Source organism: Sturnira hondurensis, unplaced genomic scaffold, assembly GCF_014824575.4.
Source record: "Sturnira hondurensis isolate 20B ecotype Veracruz unplaced genomic scaffold, ASM1482457v3 Scaffold0010812, whole genome shotgun sequence".
In the NCBI taxonomy this organism is placed as follows: Eukaryota; Metazoa; Chordata; class Mammalia; order Chiroptera; family Phyllostomidae; genus Sturnira; species Sturnira hondurensis.
This window is the reverse complement of record NW_028083443.1, coordinates 1,823,824-1,850,751: the sequence shown is the minus strand read 5'-3', so window position 1 is coordinate 1,850,751 and position 26,928 is coordinate 1,823,824. Positions and strand designations below refer to the sequence as shown.

The following is a 26,928-nucleotide window of genomic DNA, read 5'->3' as shown; positions in this document are numbered from 1 at the left end:
TGTTTACTAATTTGTTTGAATGTATTTAATTTCTGTCCTGCCCTGTATTTTCTTTGTTAGAATTCATTTGAGGTTAGAAAATATTTTTCCCATTTGCACTTAAACATATATGATAAATATAATCATTAAATTAGTTTAATAATGAATTAGTTAAGTGATGAATATGAAAGATTATGTGTGCTCTAAAGGTATTTAACAAAGTATCTGTTCATGTTTATTGGTGTTTCAAGCAGCCATAACATGACACTTATTAGTAATATTTACTACATGCCTCAAAACTATAAAAACCCAAATGAAGAAGATAACATCATTTAGCATATAGCTTTCTCACACATTAACAAACTAGACATTTTCTTTTAAAAAAGAGATATGAAATGAATTTTGGAAAAGTAAATTTTTCAAAAGTTTAATGATAATTTTTCAAATAAATCTTAGGAAGAAATAATTTCACATTTATGTGCCTGGACTGACAACAGGTCACCACCTTCACACACTCAGACTCCAGCTGTCACCACCTGCAGAGCGAAAGAGAATAGTTGCCACTACTAGAAACATAAAAATAAGGTGCACAGATGCCTGGACTCTCTAACCCTTTCTGTGTAACATTTTTGCTAGCACACAACAAATGGTGCTCCTGATACTTGAAAGACTCCGTCGTTCAAACAATCACAGAGGAGAGACTTTCTGTATAAGGAATTGAGCACCATTAATTTATAAAGGAAACCTCTTTCAATTCACAAATTGATCTTTTAGAGAGAGGTGTGTCAGATATAAAAGATTAACTACTTATTTGTCTCGATTCACCATTATATATGGTTCAGCTTCCAAAATAAATGTGATGATGAAGACATTGCCAGCTATCAGATTAACAACAAAAAATTAGTACTCTGTAATATTACACACTCAATATTAGTGGCAGGGACTTAGGCTAATATTTAATTCTACTAATTCAGTATATTTGTTTATAAAATTGTTCTGTCCTTCTATTACTAGATCGATAAGATAGGCACCAATTTCTTAACCTACTTTTATACAATTTGAAAGCACTTATGTATCAAGATTGTAACATCTTTTTATCTATGCTGAATCAGCATAATTATCTGGATTTTTTTTACATTGTGGTTTGTTTCACCACTTTTCCTCTGAATTGAGCGCAGTCCCTTATATTGGTTTTATAAAAAGAGTACATATATGATAAATGAAATTTATAACAACAAAGAATTGCAAAAAACTGAAGAGCATTATATTCAGTAGTTACTTTTATTTATGGAAAGAATGAGTAGTTAGTCTAAACACTGGCACACTGCAGATAAAATATGCTCTCGGTAGGCTGTTAAGCCATACTTCATTACTTCAGAATTACTTAACTGACAAGCATCTGACCCTTACCCAGCAGTGGTTTCTGTCACCTCTGCCCTGAGGCCTTGGGAGCCATATTGTAAAAAGTGAATTTTTGGAGAAGCTGAAGATTTCAGACTGGCACAAGAAGAAACATTAAGAAAATAGGAATTCATTTGCTCATTCAACAAATATTTATTTAGCACTTACTATTTTCCAGAACTCATTTTTGACATTACCTCAGTGAAAAGTAATAGCCCGTTATTATACCAGTTCTTGTGAACCTTCCATCAGTAGGGAAGATTCTATGGCAATACTGCCTTCACCTGTGTGAAGCTAGAGTGTGACTACAAACACACAGGTGCACTTGTACGCACAGGCACAAACACATGCAAGCAGACAAGCCAAAAACATTTCCCTGTGCTATTCAAGGTGTTCACATTCCTTCTCCCCCTTAAAAAAAATACCTGCATTGTAACCAGTTAACAGATTTATCTGAATTTACTTAGAACCATTTTAAAAACATAAACACTTCTTGCAAGGTGTGTGGGTTATCAGTTTTTCACACCACATGTGTCACTTTAATCAGATTGCTTTCCTTCTAACAACTAAGACTGAGAGTCTTTTATTTTAGGGAGGAGAGGTAGTGTTGTAGGTTGTACCACTTAACAGTAACAAAGACCGCCTGGTTCTAACGCCTCACAGGAAAGCAGGAAATAGTGGAGTCGGATACCAAAAACAGTGGTGTCCCCGTAGAAATTCTAGTGTTTGTACTGGGAAAGGTGTAAATTATTTTTATCTGTTATTTTCCTGACTCCATATATCAAGGTCCCACACAATTCAGACATGGGCTACTAATTCTTAGGATGCTCTTTTATCCCAAGGTGACATGAGCTCAAAGTTCTAACCAGCTCAGCTTTGTGAACTAGATAAGCTTTTAGAATACAGTCTGTTTATAAACAATAGACTGCCTGAATTACATGTAATTAAATAATACCTTTGGGCATTCATATGTTGATTACGAATTATTGTAACCCAAACATTAAAATAGTGTGTCTCCTAAGCAACTCTTTATTAACCTAATTGTATCTGTTTGTAGACTTGAAAATGATCAATGTATTTATAAATTCAGTTTCCTAATTCCACAAGACCTGTACCATTAACATTCGTAATAAAGTTGTGAGATATCACTCTATCAGAATTTTGCTCAACTACATCATACTTAAAAAACACACATATTTTCTTAATATTTCTTTTCCAAAAAATTATTATTTTTTCTTTCTAGTCCCTCACTGAATTTAAATTCTCACTAATTATTGTAATAAGGTTGAGGTTCAGATATGATGGATAATTTATACTGGCGCATAGGTACTATTTGTTAAGTCTGTTTTACATCCATGAAAATTGTTTTTGGTGGAAATGGTTGTATAGTGGTGTCATAGAAATTTTATGAAAAATATTTTCCTTTATTTTTCAAGTATTTTTGTGTGTGATGAGCAATATAAATCTTTTAGCTGTGATTTTTAAAATCAGTGTTTAGTAGCTAAATTATCAGTAAGTTATAATTTTATTAACAAATTTTACTATGAAATGGACCACAACAGGTGACCGAGGAACTATCTCAACATCTTCTAGACCAGTCTGTACATCAGGAAAATCAGAACTGTCCTCCAAACACAGCAGATCAATTAAACCTGATGGACGTATGAGCCGGACTACTGCTGACCAAAAGAAACCAAGGGGTACAGAAGGTTTATCAGCTAGTGAATCCCTCATGTTGAAATCTGATGCTGCAAAGTTGAGGTCAGATTCTCATAGTAGGTCATTGTCCCCCAACCATAACACCTTGCAGACAATGAAATCTGATGGGAGGATGTCTTCTAGTTTCAGAGCTGAATCCCCGGGACCAGGTTCTCGGTCATCGTCTCCTAAGCCAAAGACTCTCCCCGCCAATAGGTCTAGCCCATCTGGTGCTAGTTCTCCCCGCTCCTCCTCGCCACATGATAAAAACCTACCTCAAAAAAGCACAGCTCCTGTTAAGACAAAACTCGATCCTCCTCGGGAACGTTCCAAATCAGACTCTTACACACTTGATCCAGATACCCTCCGTAAGAAGAAAATGCCCCTTACAGAACCATTAAGGGGACGATCAACATCACCAAAACCAAAACCAGTACCAAAGGATTCAAAAGATTCCCCCGGATCTGAAAGTAGAGCTCCTTCTCCCCACGTGGTACAAGAAAACCTTCACAGTGAGGTGGTGGAAGTCTGCACTTCAAGTACCTTAAAAACAAACAGCCTAACAGATGGCACCTGTGATGAAAGCAGTGAATTTAAGAATGTTGATGAAGGTTCGAATAAGGTTCATTTCAGCATAGGAAAAGCCCCACTGAAAGAGGAACAAGACATGAGAGCATCCCCTAAAATAAGTCGAAAATGTGCTAATAGACACACGAGGCCCAAAAAGGAAAAATCCAACTTTCTCTTCAAAGGAGATGGAGCCAAACCTTTAGAGCCCGCCAAACAAGCCATGTCTCCTTCTGTGGCTGAGTGCGCCAGAGCAGTCTTTGCCTCCTTCCTGTGGCATGAAGGCATAGTGCACGATGCCATGGCTTGTTCTTCTTTCTTAAAATTTAATCCTGAACTTTCCAAAGAACATGCTCCTATAAGAAGTAGTTTAAGTAGTCAGCAACCTACAGAAGAAAAGGAAACCAAATTAAAAAATAGACACTCGTTGGAAATATCATCTGCACTGAATATGTTTAATATTGCACCTCATGGGCCAGATATATCCAAAATGGGTAGTATCAACAAAAATAAGGTACTGTCTATGCTTAAGGAACCACCTCTGCATGAAAAATGTGAGGATGGGAAAACCGAAGCCACTTTTGAGATGTCCATGCACCACCCAATGAAGTCTAAATCTCCTCTTCCCTTAACTTTACAACATTTGGTGGCTTTCTGGGAAGACATCTCTTTGGCTACTATCAAAGCAGCTTCCCAAAATATGATTTTTCCAAGTCCCGGTTCTTGTGCAGTCCTTAAAAAGAAAGAGTGTGAAAAAGAAAACAAGAAGGCCAAAAAAGAGAAAAAGAAAAAAGAAAAGGCAGAAGTTCGGCCCAGAGGTAATTTATTTGGTGAAATGGCCCAGCTGGCAGTTGGAGGACCAGAGAAAGACACCATCTGTGAGCTGTGCGGAGAGTCACACCCATACCCAGTGACGTATCACATGAGACAGGCTCACCCAGGTAAACGATGTTAAACGTATATAAGAACTTTTTGTAAAAAAAATAAACTAGGTTCTTCTGACTTGAGATGTCTATAAGTTGCATTCAACTACAGGGAAACTATTGCATGGAATTTATAGTACCTTATAAATTATTAAAGTGCATTATCAATATAGGTTTTTTTTGTGAGAAATGGGCAGGGCAGTTTTGTATTATTTTATTTTAGTGTATTACATTCGGAAATACTGTTTATTTTTAAAATGTTTTATGTGTTACCCAAAGGATATTATTAGGGTATCTCATGAGCACTAAGGAAAAGTCCCAGTATTAAGTCTCCTTTGATATTAGTGTTTTTCTGTTCAGAATGGGAAATTCAATTAGATTATACTGAGCAGGGGGCATTTTCCTGTGGAAGCGATATAAACTGTTTCATCAGAAGATTGTATTTTATTTAAATATAAGGATTCCTATAACAATTAATTAGTATTCAGAATTTACCCCATGAATTTGGTTAATTTTTCTTCTCTTTCTACATGTTATACCTGAAACCTTTTGTAGAATGTGTGATTCCTTAAAATATATTATTTTTACAGAATATTTTAAACCTATTTTATTTAATTTTATTGGCATACTTTAGTAAATCTATATGTACCCACATTGTGTATTTCTTTTCATCTGCCTGTATAGCATGTTTTAGGTATCTTTTTTAACTGATTATTTTTTGGTCAAGCATGCTATCTTTCTGATATAGTTAATAGCCCAGGGGGGAAAAGCAAGGTGCTTCAGTATTTTGCTTCCTTAAGAAGGTAAGTAAGTCATTAATGTGTAAGTGGCAAGGATCAGACTACTAAAGATCCTTACTCTGTTCTTGTTTCAAGGCTGTGGCCGTTATGCTGGTGGACAAGGTTACAACAGCATTGGGCACTTTTGTGGAGGATGGGCTGGTAACTGTGGTGATGGTGGCATAGGAGGAAGCACTTGGTATCTGGTATGTGATCGCTGTAGGGAAAAGTACCTCCGTGAAAAACAGGCTGCTGCAAGAGAAAAGGTATTTTTTTACTGCTTTGACTGTGCTGTTAATGATAAGGATAAACCTTATGAAAATGTTTTTATGATTATATTACACGAGATAACTCCACTTAGTTGATATTAAAGATCAACTTTATGATAGGAATAATATTTGCTACATGTGACTAAAAATTTTAGCTGAATACACACATATACACACACACATTCTTTTTTTTAAAGATTTTTTGTTTATTTATCTTTAGAGGGGAAGGGAAGGAGAGAGGGAGAGAAACATCAATGTGTGGTTGCCTCTCGTGCGTCCCCTGCTGGGTACTGGCCTGCAACCCAGACGTGTGCCCTGGCTGGGAATCAAACCACAGTCCTCTGATTTGCAGGCCCGCACTCAATCCACTGAGCTACACCAGCCAGAGGTTCTATTTATTCTTTAAAAACCTAATTTCATTTAGATTTAATTGTTAGGTTTTTAAATTTTCCCAAGGACATAAAAGAAATACAGTTTATGTTCAATGTAAAATAGTTTAAGTCATTTCAGGAGAAGCATGAAATGAATGTGGTTTGGGGTAATAATTGTTATTTTAAAATGATTCTACAAGTGTTTAATAATTTTTATCAGAGACTCAAAATACTTAGGTTAAGGATATATGTATAAATAGAAAAATAAATCTCTACAAATTTTTCTTGGCCAGGTCAAACAATCTAGGAGAAAGCCAATGCAAGTGAAGACGCCTCGTGCCTTGCCCACTATGGAAGCCCACCAGGTGATCAAAGCAAACGCACTCTTCCTGCTGTCCCTGAGCAGTGCAGCGGAGCCGAGCATCCTGTGTTACCATCCTGCAAAACCGTTCCAGTCTCAGCTTCCCATTGTGAAGGAGGGCATCTCTGAGGACCTTCCTGTTAAAATGCCTTGTCTCTACCTGCAGACCTTAGCTAGGTAATACAACTTGGTTGTTTTAGTTAATCGCTTGGGACTAACAGTTGGGTTCACTAATATTGTGCTCTGAATACCTACACTATATTCCACACTGTGTACAGTAAAGAGACCTCCTCTATTGATAATGCACTCCAGGAATTCATTTTCTGAGTTGACTTAACCAACATGTGACTGGTAGGGTACACATTTTAAGGTACTAGGTTTTTTTTAAAAAAAACTATAAATACTATGTCAATTTGTATTATTAATCATACAAAATATGTCTTAGAAAGTCAGACTTCAGCTATCTTTCATTCTTTGATAGGTTGACTTCATTCTATTAAAAGCAGGAAATGCTAAAGTAGAAAGAAACTATTTCCTAAATAATACTTTAATTTTTTAAGGTATTCATTCTGATAGCATTTGAACAAATGCCAACTGAGTACCAGTTTTGTACTAGATCTTGAAGATGCCCTGGTGGATATAGTAAAGGGATGACTTCCATATGCTCATAGTCTGGTGGGAACACAGGCATGCAAATAGAATATTTAAAATCTTATGTGATCAGTATTAAAATCACAGTTATGTACAGGATGCCCTTAGAGCATAAAAGATGAAGAGTTTCTGAATCTTCAGAGGAAATTAGGAAAGGTTTCTCAGAGGCTCTGACCCTTTGCTGGAGTTTTAAAGAATAAACAGGAATTAATCAAGCAGGTAAAGGAAGAAAAGTGGTTCCTGACAGAGTAAACCATGTGTGTGAAAACACAAATGATGAAATAGCATCATGCATTTGAAAACTCACGAGTTTATTAAAACATTGGTTCCTGGGAGAAATATGTGAAATGCTACCAGAAGTGGTTACTCAAGACCAGGTTACATGGGACCCCTGTCTATAGCCCATGCCAGGGCTGGATTTTACCCCACAGAGGAAACGCCTGAAGAATTACAAAAAAGGGAAATTCTCGAACTGGCTTGCAGTTAGAAGCTCACTTAGCTACTAAGGTGGAAACTGGATAGAAGGGTATTGCTAAAGACGGGGAGAAGCCTGTTAGTAGTGTGCTATATTGGACCTCGGTCGTATAGTCAGTACTGTCATACCTCACATGCTGACGCTCTAAAACAGCTCTTGCCTATACCGAGTTCAGATATTTTTTGTCAGGTGACCAATGAACACTAGAAATTCCCTGCTGACATAAGTTGCCTCCCGACAGTTCCATTTTGGCATTGTCTTCCTGTTTGCACAGCAGAGTTAGGTCAGGGTCTTTTCATTGGTGCTGTGTTTTCCTTTACCTTTGTTCTTACTACTTCAGTAAAATCAGTGGGAAACACAAATCAGAGTGTGAGACTAAACACACTTGAGGCCAAGATGAAAATCATCAGGTATCCCAAATGCAGCAGATCAGTAGCTTCAGTCAGACCACTTAGTTAGGTTATCAACTCTTTGTTCCAGTTTGAAAAGGACAGAATGAAACTGTAAAACATGTAAAAATGCCAGCGCACCATAATTATGGATTTTATATATTTAACTCTCTGGGGAATGGACCCTCCTTCAGCCCATGGAACATTTTACATATCTAATTTTTCTCAAATTTAACTCTTGTATGCGCTTCTACCAAAAAGGTGACTGCTATGTTTAAATAGTCCATGCAAGAAACATGAACCTAAACCAAAGCAGTGATGATAGGGAATGAGAAGAGAGAATGGTTGGGAGAGGAAGTCTAGGACTCAGGACGAAGCCCACTACAGCACTGAGATATTTTAACTAGGCCCCTGGGTAACTGGGGGATCATTCACCAAATCATTACAAGAGAGAAAAGTTCTCAAAAGGAAAGAAAATGAATTCAATTTTGGATTTGAAATGTTTGTGGTACCTGGAATATGTGTGTGTAAAATTGTGAGACTTATATTCTTCTATTTATATCTATGGTTATTTTAATACTTTACCTACATATATTTACATGTGCTGCTTTTACTTTTATAAAGCAGCTTAAAAATGCAAAGTATCTGTATTGCCCTCGTACTTCAAGTTTATGGGTTTGCTTTAATGCAGGCATCATCATGAAAATTTTGTGGGCTATCAGGATGAAAACCTATTCCAGGATGAAATGAGATACCTACGTTCAACATCCGTTCCTGCCCCGTACATATCAGTAACTCCTGATGCAAGTCCTAACGTGTTTGAAGAGCCAGAGAGCAATATGAAGTCTATGCCACCAAGGTATCTGAGTTCTCTCTTCTCTGTTGAACAGCCAGTGTTTGGTGGAAAAAAGATAGCTAGAAAAGAATCCTCTTAGATTTTCTTTTGTACATCCTTCCATTTCAGGAAGGACGTTGAGTGAACTCTGCTATTAGTGAGGTAAGAAAAAGCCTACAAACATGAGTAAGGTACAGGGGTCCTTGATAGCAGGAACAGGCCTTCTGGCAAAAACAACTAACGAAGTAATAGTAAAACATCCCATTGTGTACTATCAGTTAGTGCCGTAGTAAGTCAAGCTAGAGAAAGGTCACTTTGAGGCACTGCTTGGAGAAGGTTTCATGAGAGAAGAAGCACTGAAAGTAAATCTTGAACCTCTTGGAATATTGTTTACAATTCTTCCCTACCCACCCACCCTCAGTTAGGTATAGTAGTATCGGAGGGAAGCGCTTCCGGGAAACTGAACTGAAGCCTGTAAATATAACGTATAGGGAAGTGGGTACCACCGAGACTTTGTAGAAGAGGAACGCCACCATAGAAACACCAAGACAGTCTGACGGTGTCATTTGAGAAGCTGGTAAATTTAGTCTGGGATTTCATTTAGCTATGTCAGATTAGATTATGTTGGCAATGATTATGGGGAGAAGATAGATAAAGGAAATATTTTGTAGGAAAAATCAAATGAACATCCTATACGCCGGTCATTCAGGAACCAGACAATCCAAACTGACATCCAGACACATTTACCCCAGTCAGTTACGTACATGCACAGTCTGCACATTCAACCAGGAATGTACATGCACTTAGGGAGGTGCGGAGTTAAGAGAACGGCCAGGGAGTTAGCCGCTAACTAGAAAGTACGTAAGCTTTCCCGAGGGACGTAGGATTCAAAGGTGGCTTAAATGAGTGAAAAGAAACAACTCTAGAACTCAAGTTGAGCAAAAATGTCACAATTTTGAATGAGATGACAAAAGAAATACACGAAGTTTGTGAATTTGTTTTAGGAGAAAAAGGAAGGGAAGCTACTTTTTTTTAAAAAAAACCCTCATTCAACAATGTGTTTCCATTGACTTTTTAGATAGAGAGAAACATTGATTGGTTGCCTCCCGTATGTACCCCAACTGGGGACATGTTTCCATTGATTTTTAGAGAGAGAGGAAGATGGGGGGGAGAGAGAAACATCAGTGTGAGAAAGAAACTTTGATCCTTCACTTCCCAAATGCGCCCAGCGGGGAGCTGAGCCTGTAACCCAGGCGGGCACCCTGGCCGGGATGAAACCGGCCCCACCTCATCGTAAGAACGACACTCCAACCACCTGAGCCATGTGGCCAGGGCTCCACTTCTTTTTTTAATAAAACACCCCAATGAAGGAATTGTGTAATCTTAATAACTTTCCAAGTGTTTTTTAATGTTACTGGAGTAAATAAAAAAAACTGTTAGTGTCTTCAAACCTGAATGAAAAGCCACTCAGTTCTTACGCTGAGTGTGTGATACAACGCTGCAGAAAATCCGTCTGTTCCATGCTCTAGAAAGGCCCTTTGGGCAGCACCTCCCAAGAAGGAGAAACCCAACAGAACACTCAAGTAGCAGAGAAAGTTGAATCGTTTCACTTTCAACTTTGTTCAGTGTCTGTATGTACATGTCTGTTTTCTTTTTTTTTCGGTGCTTTTATGCCCATCCCTTCCTGTTTCCTGCATGTCATGACACATGACTGTCACCACAGTGTCTTGATTCTGAAAGGAGCGTAGAACATTTATGCCTTTTCGCCTTTCATTTAAAGTACAAAGTAGATTTAAGAGAACCAAGTTTTCAGATACAGTTCTAAAACCAGTCTAAAAGTTGCTGTATTTGGAAAAATCAGGTTGATTTAGAGAGAGAATTGTAAGTTGGCTTTGAATTTATTTTGTCACATGAAATACAGCTTCACATATTTGACTATAGTGTTATAAACTAAGGGTATTTTCGCTCATTTACTTGTTCTAAGTTTTGATCTGTTATCTTGTTTTATCTATAGTTTAGAAACTAGTCCCATAACTGATACTGATCTTGCAAAGAGAACTGTCTTCCAAAGATCATACTCAGTTGTTGCTTCTGAATATGATAAACAGCACTCCATTTTACCTGCACGAGTTAAAGCCATCCCTAGAAGAAGAGTTAACAGTGGGGACACTGGTAAGTATAAAGATAAAATGGAAGACTGAATGATCCAAATGGTTTTATTAGCAGATACTTTAAATATCTAATTGTGAAGGGAAAGGGAGTGGATTCGTTTTAAATCATAGTTAGATGTTCCTTCTATGTAATGTGGCTGAAAGGGTGCCTGTCTGAATTTTGCGTCTCAGTTTGAAGAGACAGCCAGAGGTCGTCCAGTGACCATTCAGGAATAAATTGTCATTTGAAGTCCTACTTGTTCGGGGTCTGAGCCAAATGTTGCTGGCATTCTCCCTTTTGCCGAGGTTCAGTGAACCAGCAATTCCAGTGACCTCCACATTCATTAACCATCTTCTCACTCCCAGTAGAAGCTTAGAACTTTTACAGCCACTACTACTCTGAATAGATCATAGAATTTAGGGATTTGAGTAGCTCTTAATCAGTAAAAAGAGTAGGTAATCTGGACCAGCTGGTAGCAGTAGCCCCAAATTGGGGCTGGTTGATGCTGTCCCAAAAGTAAAATTTAGAAAGAAACTCAAGGAAGAGATAATATGCTGATAATATACCAGGTAGATCACTAGTAAAATGAAGATATGGCCTAATATTTATAGGCAGATGATTTTGTATCTTACTGAAAATTTGGAAGAAAAATATTATTGAGTATCTCTCAATGATTTGTATGTTCATACAACAAATATTTTGAGCTCTTATTGAGGCACTATAGTTACAAAGCAGTCCTTTAGAAAATGACGGGGAAGAGATACAGATTTCATTTAGGGAGAAAGTAAATCACTTAGTGTTTAGTGTTTTGGAAAGTGTGAACTTTTAAGTTTAGCCCCGGATAAACCCACCTCTGTAATTTAATAGCTGTATGTCTTCAGCAAAGTAAGCTATTTAATGTTTTTAAGTCTCAGTAAAAATTGAAATTGTTGTAATATGTGTCAAGTTTTTAACAAGCTCTAAAGTGAATAAGGTAGATACTATTGTTTTTAAGTGTCATCTTAAATATATTAATTTTATGTACTGCCTATGAAAATTAATACTCTTTTTTTTAATAGAAGTTGGTTCTTCTCTCTTGAGACATCCATCTCCTGAGCTTTCCCGGCTAATCTCAGCCCACAGCTCTCTTTCCAAAGGAGAACGGAATTTCCAGTGGCCAGTTTTAGCCTTTGTCATACAGCACCATGATCTGGAAGGTCTGGAAATAGCGATGAAACAGGCCTTAAGGAAATCTGCTTGTCGGGTTTTTGCCATGGAGGTATGAGTACATCAGTGGGGTTATTGATTCATCGATCATACAAGTCATGTGCTGATTCTGTTGAATGACTGTCACTTTCTACCAAACAGAAATTCTAACAATTTAAAGGACATTAGCCAGCTGAAAATATCAAGTGTCCCATCAAAATTAAACTCTTAATTTTGTGAATAGAAATGAATTTAGAGTTCCAAATTTAAGCACTCTAAAGAAATTTATTTCTACATTGCTTTATTATTTAAATCCTTATATTATTTCTGTCATTACAGTGTCATTCAGTTAGAGTGACCATGCCAGTGGGGTACATAGGGTTTTTGAGTTATAAATTTAACAATTACAATTTATCTGAGTCTGTTATCTGAAAATGATAGAATTGCTGTATAGCAATTAGACTTACATATAGTAAATGTTTCTCTTTATTATGGGTGTGTTAACCTGCCACTTTATTGGTGGGAACAATATAGGAACAATATAAATACATGTAAATAAAAGGTAGCTTGTGTAGAGCTTAAGAACATTCTATGTTGATATAAATGCAAGTTGGAGAAAATGTGCTTAAGTAAGTTAACATATGACAAATTTTTGAAATAAAATGTGTTTTGGAAAAGTTTTAGTATTGCATTTTATAAGTCTTATTTTCCCTACTATTATGTTTTTTAAAATGAGAACCAAAATTAGTGACTATTTCAAGTTCAATGTGCTTTCAGTGAACATTAGACTTCCTAGTATCTTTCCTTGAAACACCTGGTCTGGAAGTACTTTGTTTCTGAATAAGAAAAGCCCTGAACTTTCTACTCATATGTTTTTTTTTCTTGTCCTGAACTTATTTAACCATTGTATATTCAGGCTTTCAACTGGCTTCTATGCAATGTCATCCAGACAACTTCCCTCCATGACATTCTGTGGCACTTTGTGGCATCATTGACTCCTGCTCCAGTGGAACCAGAAGAAGAAGAGGATGAGGAAAATAAAACAAACAAAGAAAATGCAGAACAAGTAAGTGAGAGTTTTGTTCTTTTAATTGTTCGTGTTTTTATAAAAGGGTAGAAACAGCTTCAGATAGTATAATTTGCATGAGGTCATGTACACATTATATAACCTAAGGCAAGAATAAAATTTCAGTGCTAAAAGCAATATATTAACTATACTTAGTGAAGTATAGTGAAGTTTTCTCTCCAGCAATAATGCGGTTAGTCAATTCTGATTTTTGCGTAAGCATCATTGTCATTAAGCAATCAACTGGAAGATCACTATTACAGTACCATATTAGATAAATAGGACATTATTACATAAAAGGTCAGTCTGCTTTGCAATAATGCTGTAAAATGCCAGCATTGATACTGTGTAGGGATATGAAATTCAAATATGTTTGCTAGAAGGGACTTAAATTTTACTGGGCACGGTCTGCATAATGGAAAAGTATTGAACTAGAACACTGGAAACCTAACTTCCAGCCCCATTTTTACCTGTGGGCTTCATTTTTATATCTAGAAATTAATTAGAAGACTAAATTCTACATTTAAAAGACAAAAACTGTCAGGATAGGAAAAATCAAGAGCTTAGATGCTTGTTATAAGTGTTGTTACATCTAAAACAATGACCCGGGAAGATTAAAAGTTGACAGTAAGAACATATAATGGATAAATACCAACCAAAATAAAGTTGGTATAGATTGTTTTTTCCTCAACTGAGGACATGTTTTCATTGGCTTTTAGAGAGAGAGGAAGGGAGAGAGAGAAACATCAATGCTAGAGAAAAGCATTGATCTGTAGCCTCCCGTGTGCCCAGATTGGGGATCACCCAGACTGGGAATTGTGCATGCCCCAACTGGGGATTAAACCCACAGCCTAGGTATGTGCCCTGACCAGCGATTGAATCTGCAGCCCATTGGTTATGGGACAATGCTCTAGCCAACTGAGCCACACCAGCCAGGGCAAGTTTAGCTATTTTAACATCGGGCAAAATAGATATTAAGAAAGATTATTAAAAGGAGTAATGAGGCTCTCTACAAAATGGTAAAAGATTAATTTTGAGCATGTAGTACCTAATAATAAAGCCTTAAAAAATAAGTAAAAAATGACAGAACCACAAGAAAAAAAATAGAAAAAAATCAGTTATAATGTGAGATTGTCACACACTTAGAACAGCTTTCTACCCCTACATAACTAAGTACCCCAGAACACACTGGATTAAAACAACTTCTTATTGGTTCACAAGCCTTTGGCTTAGCATTCTGGGTGAGGCTCAATGAGAGGAGTGAGCTGATTTCTGCATACACATATATGCTCACCCTGCAAGTGGACTTGTATACGCTCACCCTGGGAGTGGACTTGTGAGTACACTAGGACAGATACTTATGTGAGGCATTCATTCGTCTGGTGGCTTTATTTTTGAGTGATATTATCATTTTTTCCTGAAAGTGGTAGAAATGTAATTAGTTCATCTTAATGTATGTTTGGGGTATGGTTTGGTGGTGTTGTTTACATTTCTATTACCTGAGTATCTTGGAGTATACATAATACTGTTAAGTGTACATAAGATTCTTTAGTGGGTGAAATTCCTTCCAACACACAAGCTGACCAACCTGTTGTAAATTTCCGTCTTAGGAGAAAGATACAAGAGTATGTGAACATCCGCTGTCAGATATAGTGATTGCAGGTGAAGCCGCCCATCCCTTACCACATACATTTCACCGCTTGCTTCAAACGATCTCTGATCTCATGATGTCCCTCCCCAGTGGCAGTTCTCTACAGCAAATGGCCCTGAGGTAATTTTATGTCTAAGTAGTCAAGGTACATTGGAGAAGAGATTTTATGGGATGTTTAAATTCAAGTTGCTTGGAAGTCCTCTTTAAATAGTAAGATACAGAGAATCCCTACATTATGTTAACGGTGCCTCCCTCTTTCTTGTCATAGTGTAGAATTGCCCCTCTTCTTAGTTTACACCTGTTTATTCCTCTGTAAAATACGGATTACATACTTCTCAGTGCTCTAAATTATCCGTCTGTAACAATCTTCCTCACTTTTTCCTCCCTCCTAACCCAAATCATTTGTCTGAGTGCTGCCCACGAGTAGAATTTTAAATGCCACAGAAAGGGAGAGGGAGCATGAAATCTCAAAAACAGAAATCAAAACAGAACTTTGAATTGAAAAGAATCTTAAGAAAAATACAGCCCAGTTATACACGAGTAATCTTAAAACTACCTCGAGGAACATCACCTCCTTTACAGTTTAAACCTGCTGAGGTTTTAACATTTATATTGGGAACCTCGTTATTAGGTCCACATATCCTAGAGACTAACATAAATAAATTCCCCATTAATTGTCAGGAGCGATGGGCTGATGGAGTGACTCTGGCTACCCACAGCCCCTAATGGGTAAGACCAACAGAGGGGGGATTTTGTTTTCTCCTCCCAAGACTTTTGAAGTGCAGAATGTATTATTACACTCTGAGGAATCCATATGGAATTGTAAGACCAATAAACTTGAGAAGCTGTAATAGTTCAGGTAACACTTGTCTACAAAAGTAATAAATTATCTTTTTTGTTTCTGTGGCCTTGATCTTCAAGTGTCCAGTTTTTCTGTATTTAAAATGAGTGAACTTTCCGTAAAATTTATCCCATATTGTTTCTTAGAGATTACCTTTATTTTTTAAAAAAGTCAATAGCAATGTTTTTGTTTCCTGAAGTTTTTTAATTTCTACTTTTACCTAGATTGTTAAGATTTCTTGAAGTATTTGAATGTCTTAGGAACCCCTGAAACAGAATTATTGAGTATATTGTTCATGCCTTTTTAGATGCTGGAGTCTGAAATTCAAGCAATCCGATCACCAGTTCCTCCATCAGAGCAATGTCTTTCATCACATTAACAATATTTTGTCAAAATCAGATGACGGAGATAGTGAGGAGAGTTTTAGCATCAGTATTCAGTCTGGCTTCGAAGCTATGAGTCAGGTCAGTCATTGAACAGATATCCTATTAATATTCAACAGTATATTGAAGGAAAAATGGAAAATCACTCATAAACATTTGATACTTAATTTTATTTCTTATTTCATGTCTGTTTTAATATCATAGGATATTTCCATTTGAGTAGTATAATCATTTATATTTGTTGTTGGTAGGAATTATGCATAGTCATGTGCTTAAAGGACTTAACCAGCATCGTTGACATAAAAACTTCAAGCCGGCCTGCCATGATTGGCAGTTTGACAGATGGTTCCACGGAGACTTTTTGGGAATCAGGAGATGAGGATAAAAACAAAACTAAGAACATCACCATCAACTGTGTAAAAGGAATCAATGCTCGCTATGTATCTGTTCACGTAGACAATTCCCGAGATCTTGGGGTAAGAAAGGAAACTTAATTTGTGGCTCATTAGTTCTTTCAGACCATTAGTAATCAGGCACTCTAATTTCTGAGTTTAGTAAAAAGACAGAACTTTGCCAAACAAACAGCATTTTATATTTACCAAAGAAATCATAAGTCTAAAAATAGATTAATATGCCTGGGGGTACTATGGAAGACCCGTTCTAAAAAGAGCTCTTATTATACATGTAGCATGTCTACAGCTAAACAAAATAGTGGGTTGGCCAAAAAGTTCTTTACTTTTTTCCCCATAAAATAAAATACACATTTTCCATTTTCACCAATAATATTATTGAGTTGGATATTTTGAGTGTGTCTGCTTTCTCTCACTCTTAGCTTCTAGTGAGTGGAGGCCAAGGGTGCTGCTAAACATTCCCCGATGCGTAAGACAGCCCACAGCAAAGAATTATTTGGCCAAAATGTCAATAGTACCAAGAAACTTCACAAACCACTCTTGACACGTTTGACCAGTCACAGCACCTTCTGCATACACTGCACAATTTTTTTGCGTTTCATTTGCTTTTACCTTTCTTGAAATAATAATGCATAATACACCAAAAAGGTTGCATATTTTCTTCCATCTTTAGTATTAAAATGGCTGCACAAAAATTCACCAATTTTGGTAAGTTATTTTAAATGCACTCTGGTATGACAGCTGTCACAATACAATCTAACAAAATCGTTTCAAATAAAGTTGAAGACAACTAAGCACTACTAGAGCATCATGCAAAAAAAAAAAACCCAGACATTTTGGCCAACCCAATAAATGTCTTCTCTATACTTTTCTACCTCCATACCCTTGTTCAAGCTATTCCCTTGTCCTGAAAGTCATCCCCGTAAACTCTCTTTCATATTCCTCCCACATCTTTAAGACCCAGCAGAGAAATCCTCTCCTGATACCTCCTCTATAAAAAAAAATACTCCTTCCCTCTCAGCTTTTTTATTTACTGTGGTGGCACTTAATACATTTTGACCTATACTGTAATTGGCTTTCTATTTCTAAACCTCACCCCCAGCTGTCACGGTGGGAGTGAGGGGAGTTCCTGGACTAACCTAAGGAACCATGATTTATGTTCTACCTAGCCCTAGCTTGTCCACGTGTTTCAAATGAATTGATTAAGCACTATTTTTAAGGGCACTAAACCCAAGGAAAAAGAGTTCCGTTTGAGTGTTATGAACCAAGAAAAAAGCACCACTTCCAAACTCCATCCTTCTGCCTCCATTACTAAGGAAGGATAGTTTTGGGTATTATTTCCCCTCAGAATGAATGTGTCTTTTAAGCAGATACAGTGTTACTAAATCTCCTTGGATCAGTTTCAAGCTGCTCCCATCCATTTGCATGCTTCCCTTTCCAGGAAGACCCAGAATGGTGGGGTTGGGTCTCAGAGAGCCTGGGTGGGATAAGCCAACCACAGAATTCCAGTCTGCAGTCAGAGAAATCCTTGCCATTCTTAGCCACCCCAATTCCTGTCCATCAGTGCAGATTCAGTTCTTCCCTACAGTTGAGTAAGAAAAAGGGGCTTACATGCAAATTAAAACCACAATAAGATGCCACTTCACAACAATCTGAATGGCCATCATAACCAAATCAGCAAACAACACATGCTGGAGAGGTTGTGGAGAAAAGGGAACCCTAGTGCACTGTTGGTGGGATCGCAGACTGGTGCAGCCACTGTGGAAAACAGTAAGGAATTTCTTCAAAAAACTAAAGGTAGAACTGCCTTTTGACCTGGCAATTCCACTGCTGGGATTATGCCCTAAGAATCCTGAAACACCAATTCAAAAGAACCTATGTACCCCAATGTTCATAGCAACAATATTTACAATAGCCAAGTGCTGGAAACGGCCTAAGTGCCCATCAGTAACTGAGTGGATCAGAAAACTGCGGTACATTTACACAATGGAATACTACACAGCAGGAAGAAAGAAGGAGCTCCTACCCTTCTTGAAAACATAGGTAGAACTAGAGAGTATTACACTAGGTGAAATAAACTAAGTGGTGAAAGAAAAATGCCGTATGATCTCACCTGTAAGTGGAACCTAATCAACAAAACAAACAAGAAAGCAAAATAGAACCAGAGACATGGAAATAAAGAACAAATTGACAGTGACCGAGGAAGGAGAGGAGGGGGATAATGGGGGAAAGAAGGGGGAGGAACAAGTCAAGGAACATGTATGAACATGTATGAACATGAAAAAAACCCATGGACAATGACAGTGGAGTGGGTGAGGATAGAATGTGGGAGGTGGGGGTGGGTAGGGCAGGGGAGAGTAATGGGGGGAAAATGGGGACAACTGTAATTGAACAACAGTAAAAAATGTGAAAAGAAAAAGGGGCTTAGCTAATATATCATGGACTTATCTTGCCAGACAGTCAAGTGTAGTAAATCAGAACATTTTTCTGAATAGAATTCACTGTTCAGTACAAACTTATCTTTGATTCCTGGTACATTTTAAGCCAGGACATACTCTTCCCACAGTATAATGATTCTAATCAATTTGAAGCTTTTGCCTTTAAGAACTTTCCTCCAAGTTATGTATCCTGATGTTTATGTACCTCTGTGTTCTCCAGCCTGCCTACCAGAGTGACTCATTTGTTGATTTGAATTCCATCAGCCTGTAGCACTTAAAGTATGCAGCTCTCCAAGGAAGTAATCTGTTTCTTGATGTACTTTGCAGAAAACTTATTTAACCTTAAAGTCTGTGGCTCTCGTGCTGGCATAACAACTCTTTTCAGTACTTAGGAATATTCAACTTCTACTGTTTGATACTTAGTTTGTTAATGTTCTTTGCCTAGTTTAGCAAGGATCTTGAGGGGATAGTACCCAACATTCTTATATGTTCTTCTTCAAGTCCATGATGCAGTTGGGTACATTGTATAGTTAGGCTAACTACCTGATTTCTTTTTACTTGCAAAGCAGTAAGAATGTAGCAGTGAGAGTGGCACATGAGTGACAAAGCAGAGTTGTTGAAAATATCATGATACAATGCTTAAATGTTTAGACTTTGAGTAAAAAGAAGGAATGCCAAGCTACTCTCACAAAGCCCATGGAGAAAAGTTGAAATGTGAGATTTGAAGTGGAGTTTGTACCTAAGAAATTACTGGAGTTGTAGGAAGTATGGTTGGTTGGACAAGTGGAGTGAGGTCAGTTAGGAAGGACCATTAAGGACAGGCAGAAACCTTAATGTGATATTGGTAGGCTGTAAGAAATCATTGGAAGTTCTGGAACAGGAATATGGCATAGTAACTATTTTGAATTGTCTATTTTAGAATAAAGTTACCTCAATGACCTTCTTAACTGGCAAAGCAGTGGAAGATTTGTGCAGAATAAAGCAGGTAATTAAAATTTTGTCATTCAATGTTTTGCTACCTAGTGAGAAATTTCTTCCCAATCTCCACTGTTGAATTCTAATTTTGGCATGCTACCAAAAAGTTACAGAAAATCATCTATTTGAAAACACTAAATTGATAAGGGGTCCACATTCAAGAACAGTTACAGCCATCCCTGTCCTAAACATTGCACCCACATTGCCCTGAATACTCTCTAATCATGAGCAGTTACAGTCCTCAGACCTGTGTCCTACCCCCCACAACTGTATCAGAGGCTTGATCCACAATTAATACCTTAATTCACCTACACTGCAGGTTAAAATGTAGGTTGTTATCCTCTAGCCTGAAAAATCTATCACTTATAATACTGCAACTACATCCAGATTACAAGTCAAGTTTCAAACCAACTCTAGAAACAGGTTCATTTTTTTCTATGCATGAATCTGAGATTCTATATAAACTCACTTACTTGTATTAATGAAACTGTCAAAGCTGTTCTTCTGTAGCTGCTTTGTCTGGTGAACGTGGACCACTTGTTCTGTTCTGAAAAACATATTGAAAGAATAAATTGATATGTTGGGTTAAACAGTGAATATTGTTTAAATTGTTAAAGAATTTGGGGAAATAATCTCATTCATTGAGATAGTATTTGTTTATGCATAATGCTGTTTTTTAGGAAATTAACATTATTGATTAAAATAATGTTAATTAGATGTCTTTATAAAAATATAGACATCTTGAATCATTTTTTGGACATCAAATAGCATACGAACAATTTCCATTTTTTTCAGGTGAGTAGTATCAGCCATTTTACAATGCCCCGAAATTTAATCTTTGAAAAAAAGTTAAATTCTCAATGAAATGTAGTACAATAAGGAATCACAAATCTGAAGTTCCTTATATAATTTTTTTTGAAAAGTAAAACATAAGTACTTGTGCATCAAGGGATCATTCAGGGAGCATGCATGAAGGACCCACGGACATGGACTACAGGGTGGGGACAGACTGGAGTGGGGGTGGGCTGGTGGAGAGGGCAAAGGAGGAAATAATTGGAACAATTGTAAAACATAAAAATTTTTAAAATATTTAAAAAATGCTTATCTTTAAATGGCTTTAATGTGAAGATACACAAAACAAAACCTCATTGCTGAGCTTCCAAGTGTTTCTACTTACAGTTGGTGTAGATAACATACTGTCATATAAATTGCTAGTAATGGTTTCACTTTTTTAATAGTTCTTTTTAAAAAAAATTTTTAGATTTTATTTATTTATGTTTAGAGGGGAAGGGAAGGAGAGAGGGAGAGAAATATCAATGTATGGCTGCCTCTCACATGTCCCCTACTGGGAACTGGGCTGCAACCCAGGCATGTGCCCTGACTGGGAATCAAACCCGTGACCCTTTGCTTCACAGGCCCGTGCTCAATCCACTGAGCTACACCAGCCAGGGCAATAGTTCATTTTTATTATATGTTTCCCATTAACGTTTATCCCCCCTATACCCTCTTCCACCTCCACCCATCCCCCACGCCCTGCACTCATCACAGTGTTGACCCTGACCATGAGTTCTTCTTTTCTGCTTGATTCCTCCACCTCCTAGTTATCCCCCAGAGATGGTTTCTCTTCTGTAACTTGCGCCTGGTGTTTTAATTCTCAACTCTCTCACTTAGTGAGAATCCTTCCTGTGTTAACCTCTTCACCTGAATGACAGCTACTTTAGTGTTACTTATCCTCAAAACTTTGAATAAGGCAATCAGTGTGAAATTACCCAGTAAACTTGACTCTCAGTATGATTATTTGATATTTGAGCTTGCTGTTATTAGTGCTAAGTCTGGGACAGTGATAACATAGTGATGCATCTGTGTCAGGTTTCTGTCGTTTTTCTGCTCTGCTAGGTTGATCTGGATTCCAGGCACATTGGTTGGGTAACAAGTGAACTTCCAGGAGGGGATAATCACATCATCAAAATTGAATTAAAGGGCCCAGAAAATACACTGCGAGTTCGACAAGTAAAGGTCTTGGGCTGGAAGGATGGTGAAAGCACAAAAATTGCTGGCCAGATTTCAGCCAGTGTGGCCCAGCAGAGGAACTGTGAAGCTGAGACTCTACGAGTGTTCAGACTCATCACATCTCAAGTGAGTGTCCTTACTACACATTCCAGCACAGGATAGATTACTTCAATAATAAAATTAAGGGGGTTAACAAAATATTGTAGCACTTCCTAGTTTGCTGGCTACAAAGGGGACCCGTTTTTCTGCTCATAATCCTAAACCCCTGTGTTTCATTTTACACTCATAATTCTGAGAAGTAGTGGTGTGTTGCAGGAACAGCATGGTGATGTTGTAAAGCCTGCAGAAGCACTGTGGGTCCTCTCCCTTTCACAGTGGTAATTCCTGCCGGTGAATTCCTCTCATGTCCCTGTCTTCTTCACCAGGTATTTGGAAAGCTCATCTCAGGAGATGCTGAACCGACACCCGAACAAGAAGAAAAAGCACTATTGTCATCACCTGAAGGAGAGGAAAAAGTATACAATGTATTTATTTGTATTCTAAAAATATTTATTACCCTTTTTCATTTCCTCTTGTTCAGTGAAATAATCCATGTATTGCTATGTATTTTAATGGATATGTGATATTAGTTTATGTGCAGTTCACATGTTTTACTTTAATTAGAAAGAAGATAAAGGAACTATCAAAAGAGATTCATTATTCATGTCTGATCTAGCTAGTAGGAGAGGTAACAACCAAATTTGCTCTGTACTTTGGGCTCTTGTGTTCAGATGTTAGCACTTGTAAAATTGACTCAGTCATTTACTGTGCTGTGGACCACCAGTTGTCTTCTCCCTGCATTGTGTCTGCCTTCACAGTGCAGCCTAAAAAACCTATCTTCTCCATGAACTTTCCTTATGCTTCCCCCCAACAAAAAGTAGTTTTCCCCCTGCTAAACTTCGTAGGAATCTCTGTGTGTCTCTTGGTTTCTCTCTTGATATATTTATTTGTGTTTCTTTCACCACTTATTCTACTGAATCACAGTTTCTGAAAGGCCAGGTACGTGTCTGGTTTGTCTTTATATCCACCATGGTATAAATACCCATGCGTTCAGTAAATTTTATTGGAATAACCTATTCATACACTGTTCTTGAAATTTCTCGTAAAATGCAGCTGCTTTACTTAATTTATTGTAAACTAAAAGCACTGTACCCTAGAAGAAACCTTATCATTTCCAAAAAGAGAAGTCAACTCTGACATCTCAATTATTCTCGTATCTTTAGATGTTACACATAATCACCTCAGCAGCCCTTTGAAAGATAATTTCAAGGATTTACCTAGCGTAGCACTGTGCCTTCTGGTGCAATAGTATCTGAATCATCCACATTTTTCTGTTGGGGGTCTATAAGAAAAAGATTTCATAAACTGGTAATTTCTTTCAGCACTTTTTGCAGACATCATTCGAAAGACTTTAAGACTAAGCAACTACTCAGTAAACCAACTGAATTTTAGCAAATGGAGATTCTTTGCTTAAAAACCTTGAGAATCAGCGCCACAGCCTCAAAAAGCTTCTGTTCCGTCCTTAAATCTTAAGCCTCTTCGCCCCCTGAAAAGTCTATAAGGATACTATTAAATGTGCAAAAAACGTGTATTTACAGCGTATTTTGAAGTATATTGAGATAGATTATTGTGCCCTGGAGTGACCAAGGATGGCTTCTTACAGGAGAGTGCATGTATTGGAAACAAGTTAGACCTGGGAGAGACTGGATGAAAGTTAGATCAGTGGAGAAGATAGGTCCAAGAGCTGATTGGAGAGGATAATCTCACTGGAGTAGGAAAGTATATATTGAGGGGTTATGGTTGAATAGGAAAGATTATGCCAGCAGTTGAATGCCTGTGATACAACATAATTGTTAAGAGAATCATTTTTAAGTCAGTTTATTTGACATAAAGTGTACATACAAAAAAAATCATTCTTTTAAACTGTGTCATTCTAACCAATGTATATGCAAGGGGAAGGGGAACACACACACAAAAAGAAATTTATTTATAAAAAATTGTGTATTTATTCTTACATGTTTGAACTTTAGTCACATTCAAAGTACTTTCCAATTGATACAATACACCTATAAAAACGTTTTTTCCATTGCTCAAAACAGTTTTTGAACTCATTGATTTTAATGCCTTTTAGTGCTTCTTCCATTTTTTGTTTCACTTTTAAGGACTTTTGAGGACTTAAGTTCCCTTTAAGGGCCTTTAAGGACTTTTTCTGGGGAAACAAACAAAAAAAAGGTCACTTGGGGTAAGATTAGTTGAATAGGGAGGATAGGACACAGGGGTCATGCCATTTTTGGTCAAAAACAACTGAACACTCAGTGTGGTGTGGGCAGATCCACTCATAAATCACCCATCATGAAATAGGCAAAAGTGTTGATTCGAGTCTTTAAAAAAATTCACTGAAGCCAAACACAGCCTCTCACAACACCACCAGCTGGTACACTGATACAGATGGATTCCTAGAACACCAACCTGTCAGGGGAAGCCTGTACTACAAGGTGCCTGTCCTCCAGAAGATAATTCTGGTTTTTTGGGAGGTCCCCCATCATCACCACAGTCAAGTTTTAAACATATCACTCCCAAAATTTTCTTCATGCTCCTTTGCAAGTTAATCCCCTCATTTTATGCCTAGACCCTGTCAGCCACTTTAGTGTAGGGTGTGTTTAAATCTTTCACCCATATTTTTATATTGGATTATTTGTGTTATTACTGAATTATGAAATTCCTTTATATATTCAAGATATTCAGGTTATAGGTATTTTACCAAATGTGTGTGCTCAAATACTTTCTCCTTCTCTGAGGCTTATCATTCAGAGAGCAGAAGTTCTTAATTTTGATAAAGTCCAATTTATCTGTTTTTTTCTAAATGACTCATGATTTTTGTGTCCTACCTAAACTCTAAGATCACAAAGATTTTTGCCATATTTTCTTATAGAAACAGAGTTCAGTTATTTTGTTTAGAGCTAAACATTTTAAGTTAATTTTTCAATACAATGGGGAGCTAAGGATTGAGGTTCTTTTTTTGCTTTGTTTTGTTTTTTTAGCATATAGATGTCCAGCCACCATTTATTGAATAGAGTACTCTTTATCAATAATCAATTCACCATAAATGTATAGATCTATTTCTGGATTCTTTTCTATTTCATTTATGTATATATTGGTGTAAGATATATATACATACATGTGTGTGTCTCATACCAGCATCAGACTATCTTGGTTACTGCAGCCGTATAGAAAATCATGGAATCAGATTTCAACCTGGTTCTCTTTCAGTATAGTTTTCTAGGTCCTTGGATATCTATACAAACTTAGAATTATTTGTCAGTTCCCTTTCCCCGAAAACACACTTCTTGAATATTGATTGGAATTGCACCAAATTGATAAGTCAGTTTGGGAAGAATCCATCTCTTAATAATATTTAGTGTTTCTATCCGTAGACATGATATAGGCTCTCCATTTCTTTAGATTATCTTCAGTTTCTGTCAGAATTTTTTTGTAGTGTAGTGTAGAGATCTTGTACACATCTTATTAAATTGTTCCCTAAACATGTCACATTTTTGATGCTACTGTAAACAGTATTTTTTATTTTGCCTTCTAGTTGGTCATTCTATATATATGTATATATATGTATGTGTGTGTGTGTGTGCGTGTGTGTGTGTGTGACTTTGTATATCACTCTATCCCTTAGAAGAGTGCCATGCATGTAATAAGCACTATAAAATTTCATCCTTTGTTTTTCTTTTTTACGGTATGTTTCTTTGGTTATTGTGGGTGTTAGAGTAGCTTAATTTATAGAGTTTTGATGGACATTTTCCTTTTTTTAAAGTAACTATCTATTTTTTAAAGATCTTACTTATTTTTTAGAGAGGGGAAGGGAAGAAGAAAGAGAAGGAGAGAAACATCAGTATGTGATTGCTACTTGTACGCTTCCTACTGGGGACCTGGCCCACACCCCAGGCATGTGCCCTGGCTGGGAATTGAACCAGCGCCACGTTGGTTTGCAGGCGGGTGCCCAATACACTGAGACACACCAGCCAGGGTTTGACATTTCCCTTCTTAGCCAAATGTCATTTTCCTGAACTGATCTTCAAAAAACTGAATGTAGGATATGAACTAATTAATGTTCACAATTTAGGAATAGATTCAATCAAAGTGACCCAAATTGACTAAAGAAACTCATGAAAAGATAGCGTACTTCTCTGAATATCTTAAATTTAGAAATTTTGTTCTCTTTACCTTAGTCATTGGCAGTTTCTTCAAACTCTGTCCTTTGTCATAGTGTGTGTTATACACCTCAATTTAAAGTAAATTCATCTTTAAATTATGTAGGTATTTTAAAAAATACCTACGTAATTATTTCTCAAAATACTTTTTCCCCATTTATTTAAACAGAAAAACTCAGAAACCAAAGAAGTTCACCCATTTTTTTCATCCACCCTCTCCCTTGGTGACTGACAGTTTCTCTTTTAATATATGAACTTGGTTTTATATATATGTATATATGTAATATATAATTTTTTAAAAGATTATACATTTAAGAGAAGTCATTTGGTATTTATCTTTCTTTAACTTATTTGAATTAGCTTAATGCCCCTGAAGTCCATCATGTTGTTGCAAATGGCCAGATTTCCTATTTAGGACTGAACGATATCTCACCATGTGTGTATGTGCACATGTGTATCTCACAATCTCTTTATCCATTCATTCACTGATGGCCACTTAGGTTGCATCCATTATCTTGGCTATTGTGTATAATGATGTAGTGAATATAGAGGTTACATATGTGTTTTGAATGAGTGTTTTTGATTTTTTTCTGATAAATACCCAGAAGTGAGATTGCTGGATCATATGGTAGCTCTACTTTTAATTTTTTTGAAGATTATATTGATTTCCATACTAGATGCACCAATTACCATTCCCACCAACAACAGTGCACAAGGGTTCCTTTTTCTGCCGTCCTTGGCAACACTTGTTATTCTTGTCTTTTTGACAATAGCCATTCTAACAGGTATGAGTGAGGTGATATCACATTGTGGTTTTGATTTGCATTTCCCTGGTGATTAATGGTGTAGAGCATCTTTTTG

At 37.0% G+C, this 26,928-nt stretch overlaps 1 protein-coding gene across 3 annotated transcripts in view; it reads left to right on the top strand.

Annotated features, from left to right (window-relative positions):
• The window catches only part of MYCBP2 (MYC binding protein 2), a 264,592-nt gene that overhangs the window by 210,382 nt on the left and 27,282 nt on the right, over positions 1 to 26,928 (top strand). For all 3 annotated transcript variants that reach the window (XM_037059374.1, XM_037059371.1, XM_037059373.1), the window contains 13 exons: positions 2,943 to 4,586; positions 5,444 to 5,613; positions 6,281 to 6,525; positions 8,555 to 8,722; positions 10,713 to 10,870; positions 11,908 to 12,107; positions 12,951 to 13,100; positions 14,711 to 14,871; positions 15,900 to 16,056; positions 16,227 to 16,451; positions 19,743 to 19,808; positions 21,695 to 21,934; positions 22,234 to 22,332. In XM_037059374.1, the coding sequence (XP_036915269.1) occupies positions 2,943 to 4,586; positions 5,444 to 5,613; positions 6,281 to 6,525; positions 8,555 to 8,722; positions 10,713 to 10,870; positions 11,908 to 12,107; positions 12,951 to 13,100; positions 14,711 to 14,871; positions 15,900 to 16,056; positions 16,227 to 16,451; positions 19,743 to 19,808; positions 21,695 to 21,934; positions 22,234 to 22,332 (3,683 nt within the window). The remainder of the gene's footprint in view (positions 1 to 2,942; positions 4,587 to 5,443; positions 5,614 to 6,280; positions 6,526 to 8,554; positions 8,723 to 10,712; positions 10,871 to 11,907; positions 12,108 to 12,950; positions 13,101 to 14,710; positions 14,872 to 15,899; positions 16,057 to 16,226; positions 16,452 to 19,742; positions 19,809 to 21,694; positions 21,935 to 22,233; positions 22,333 to 26,928) is intronic.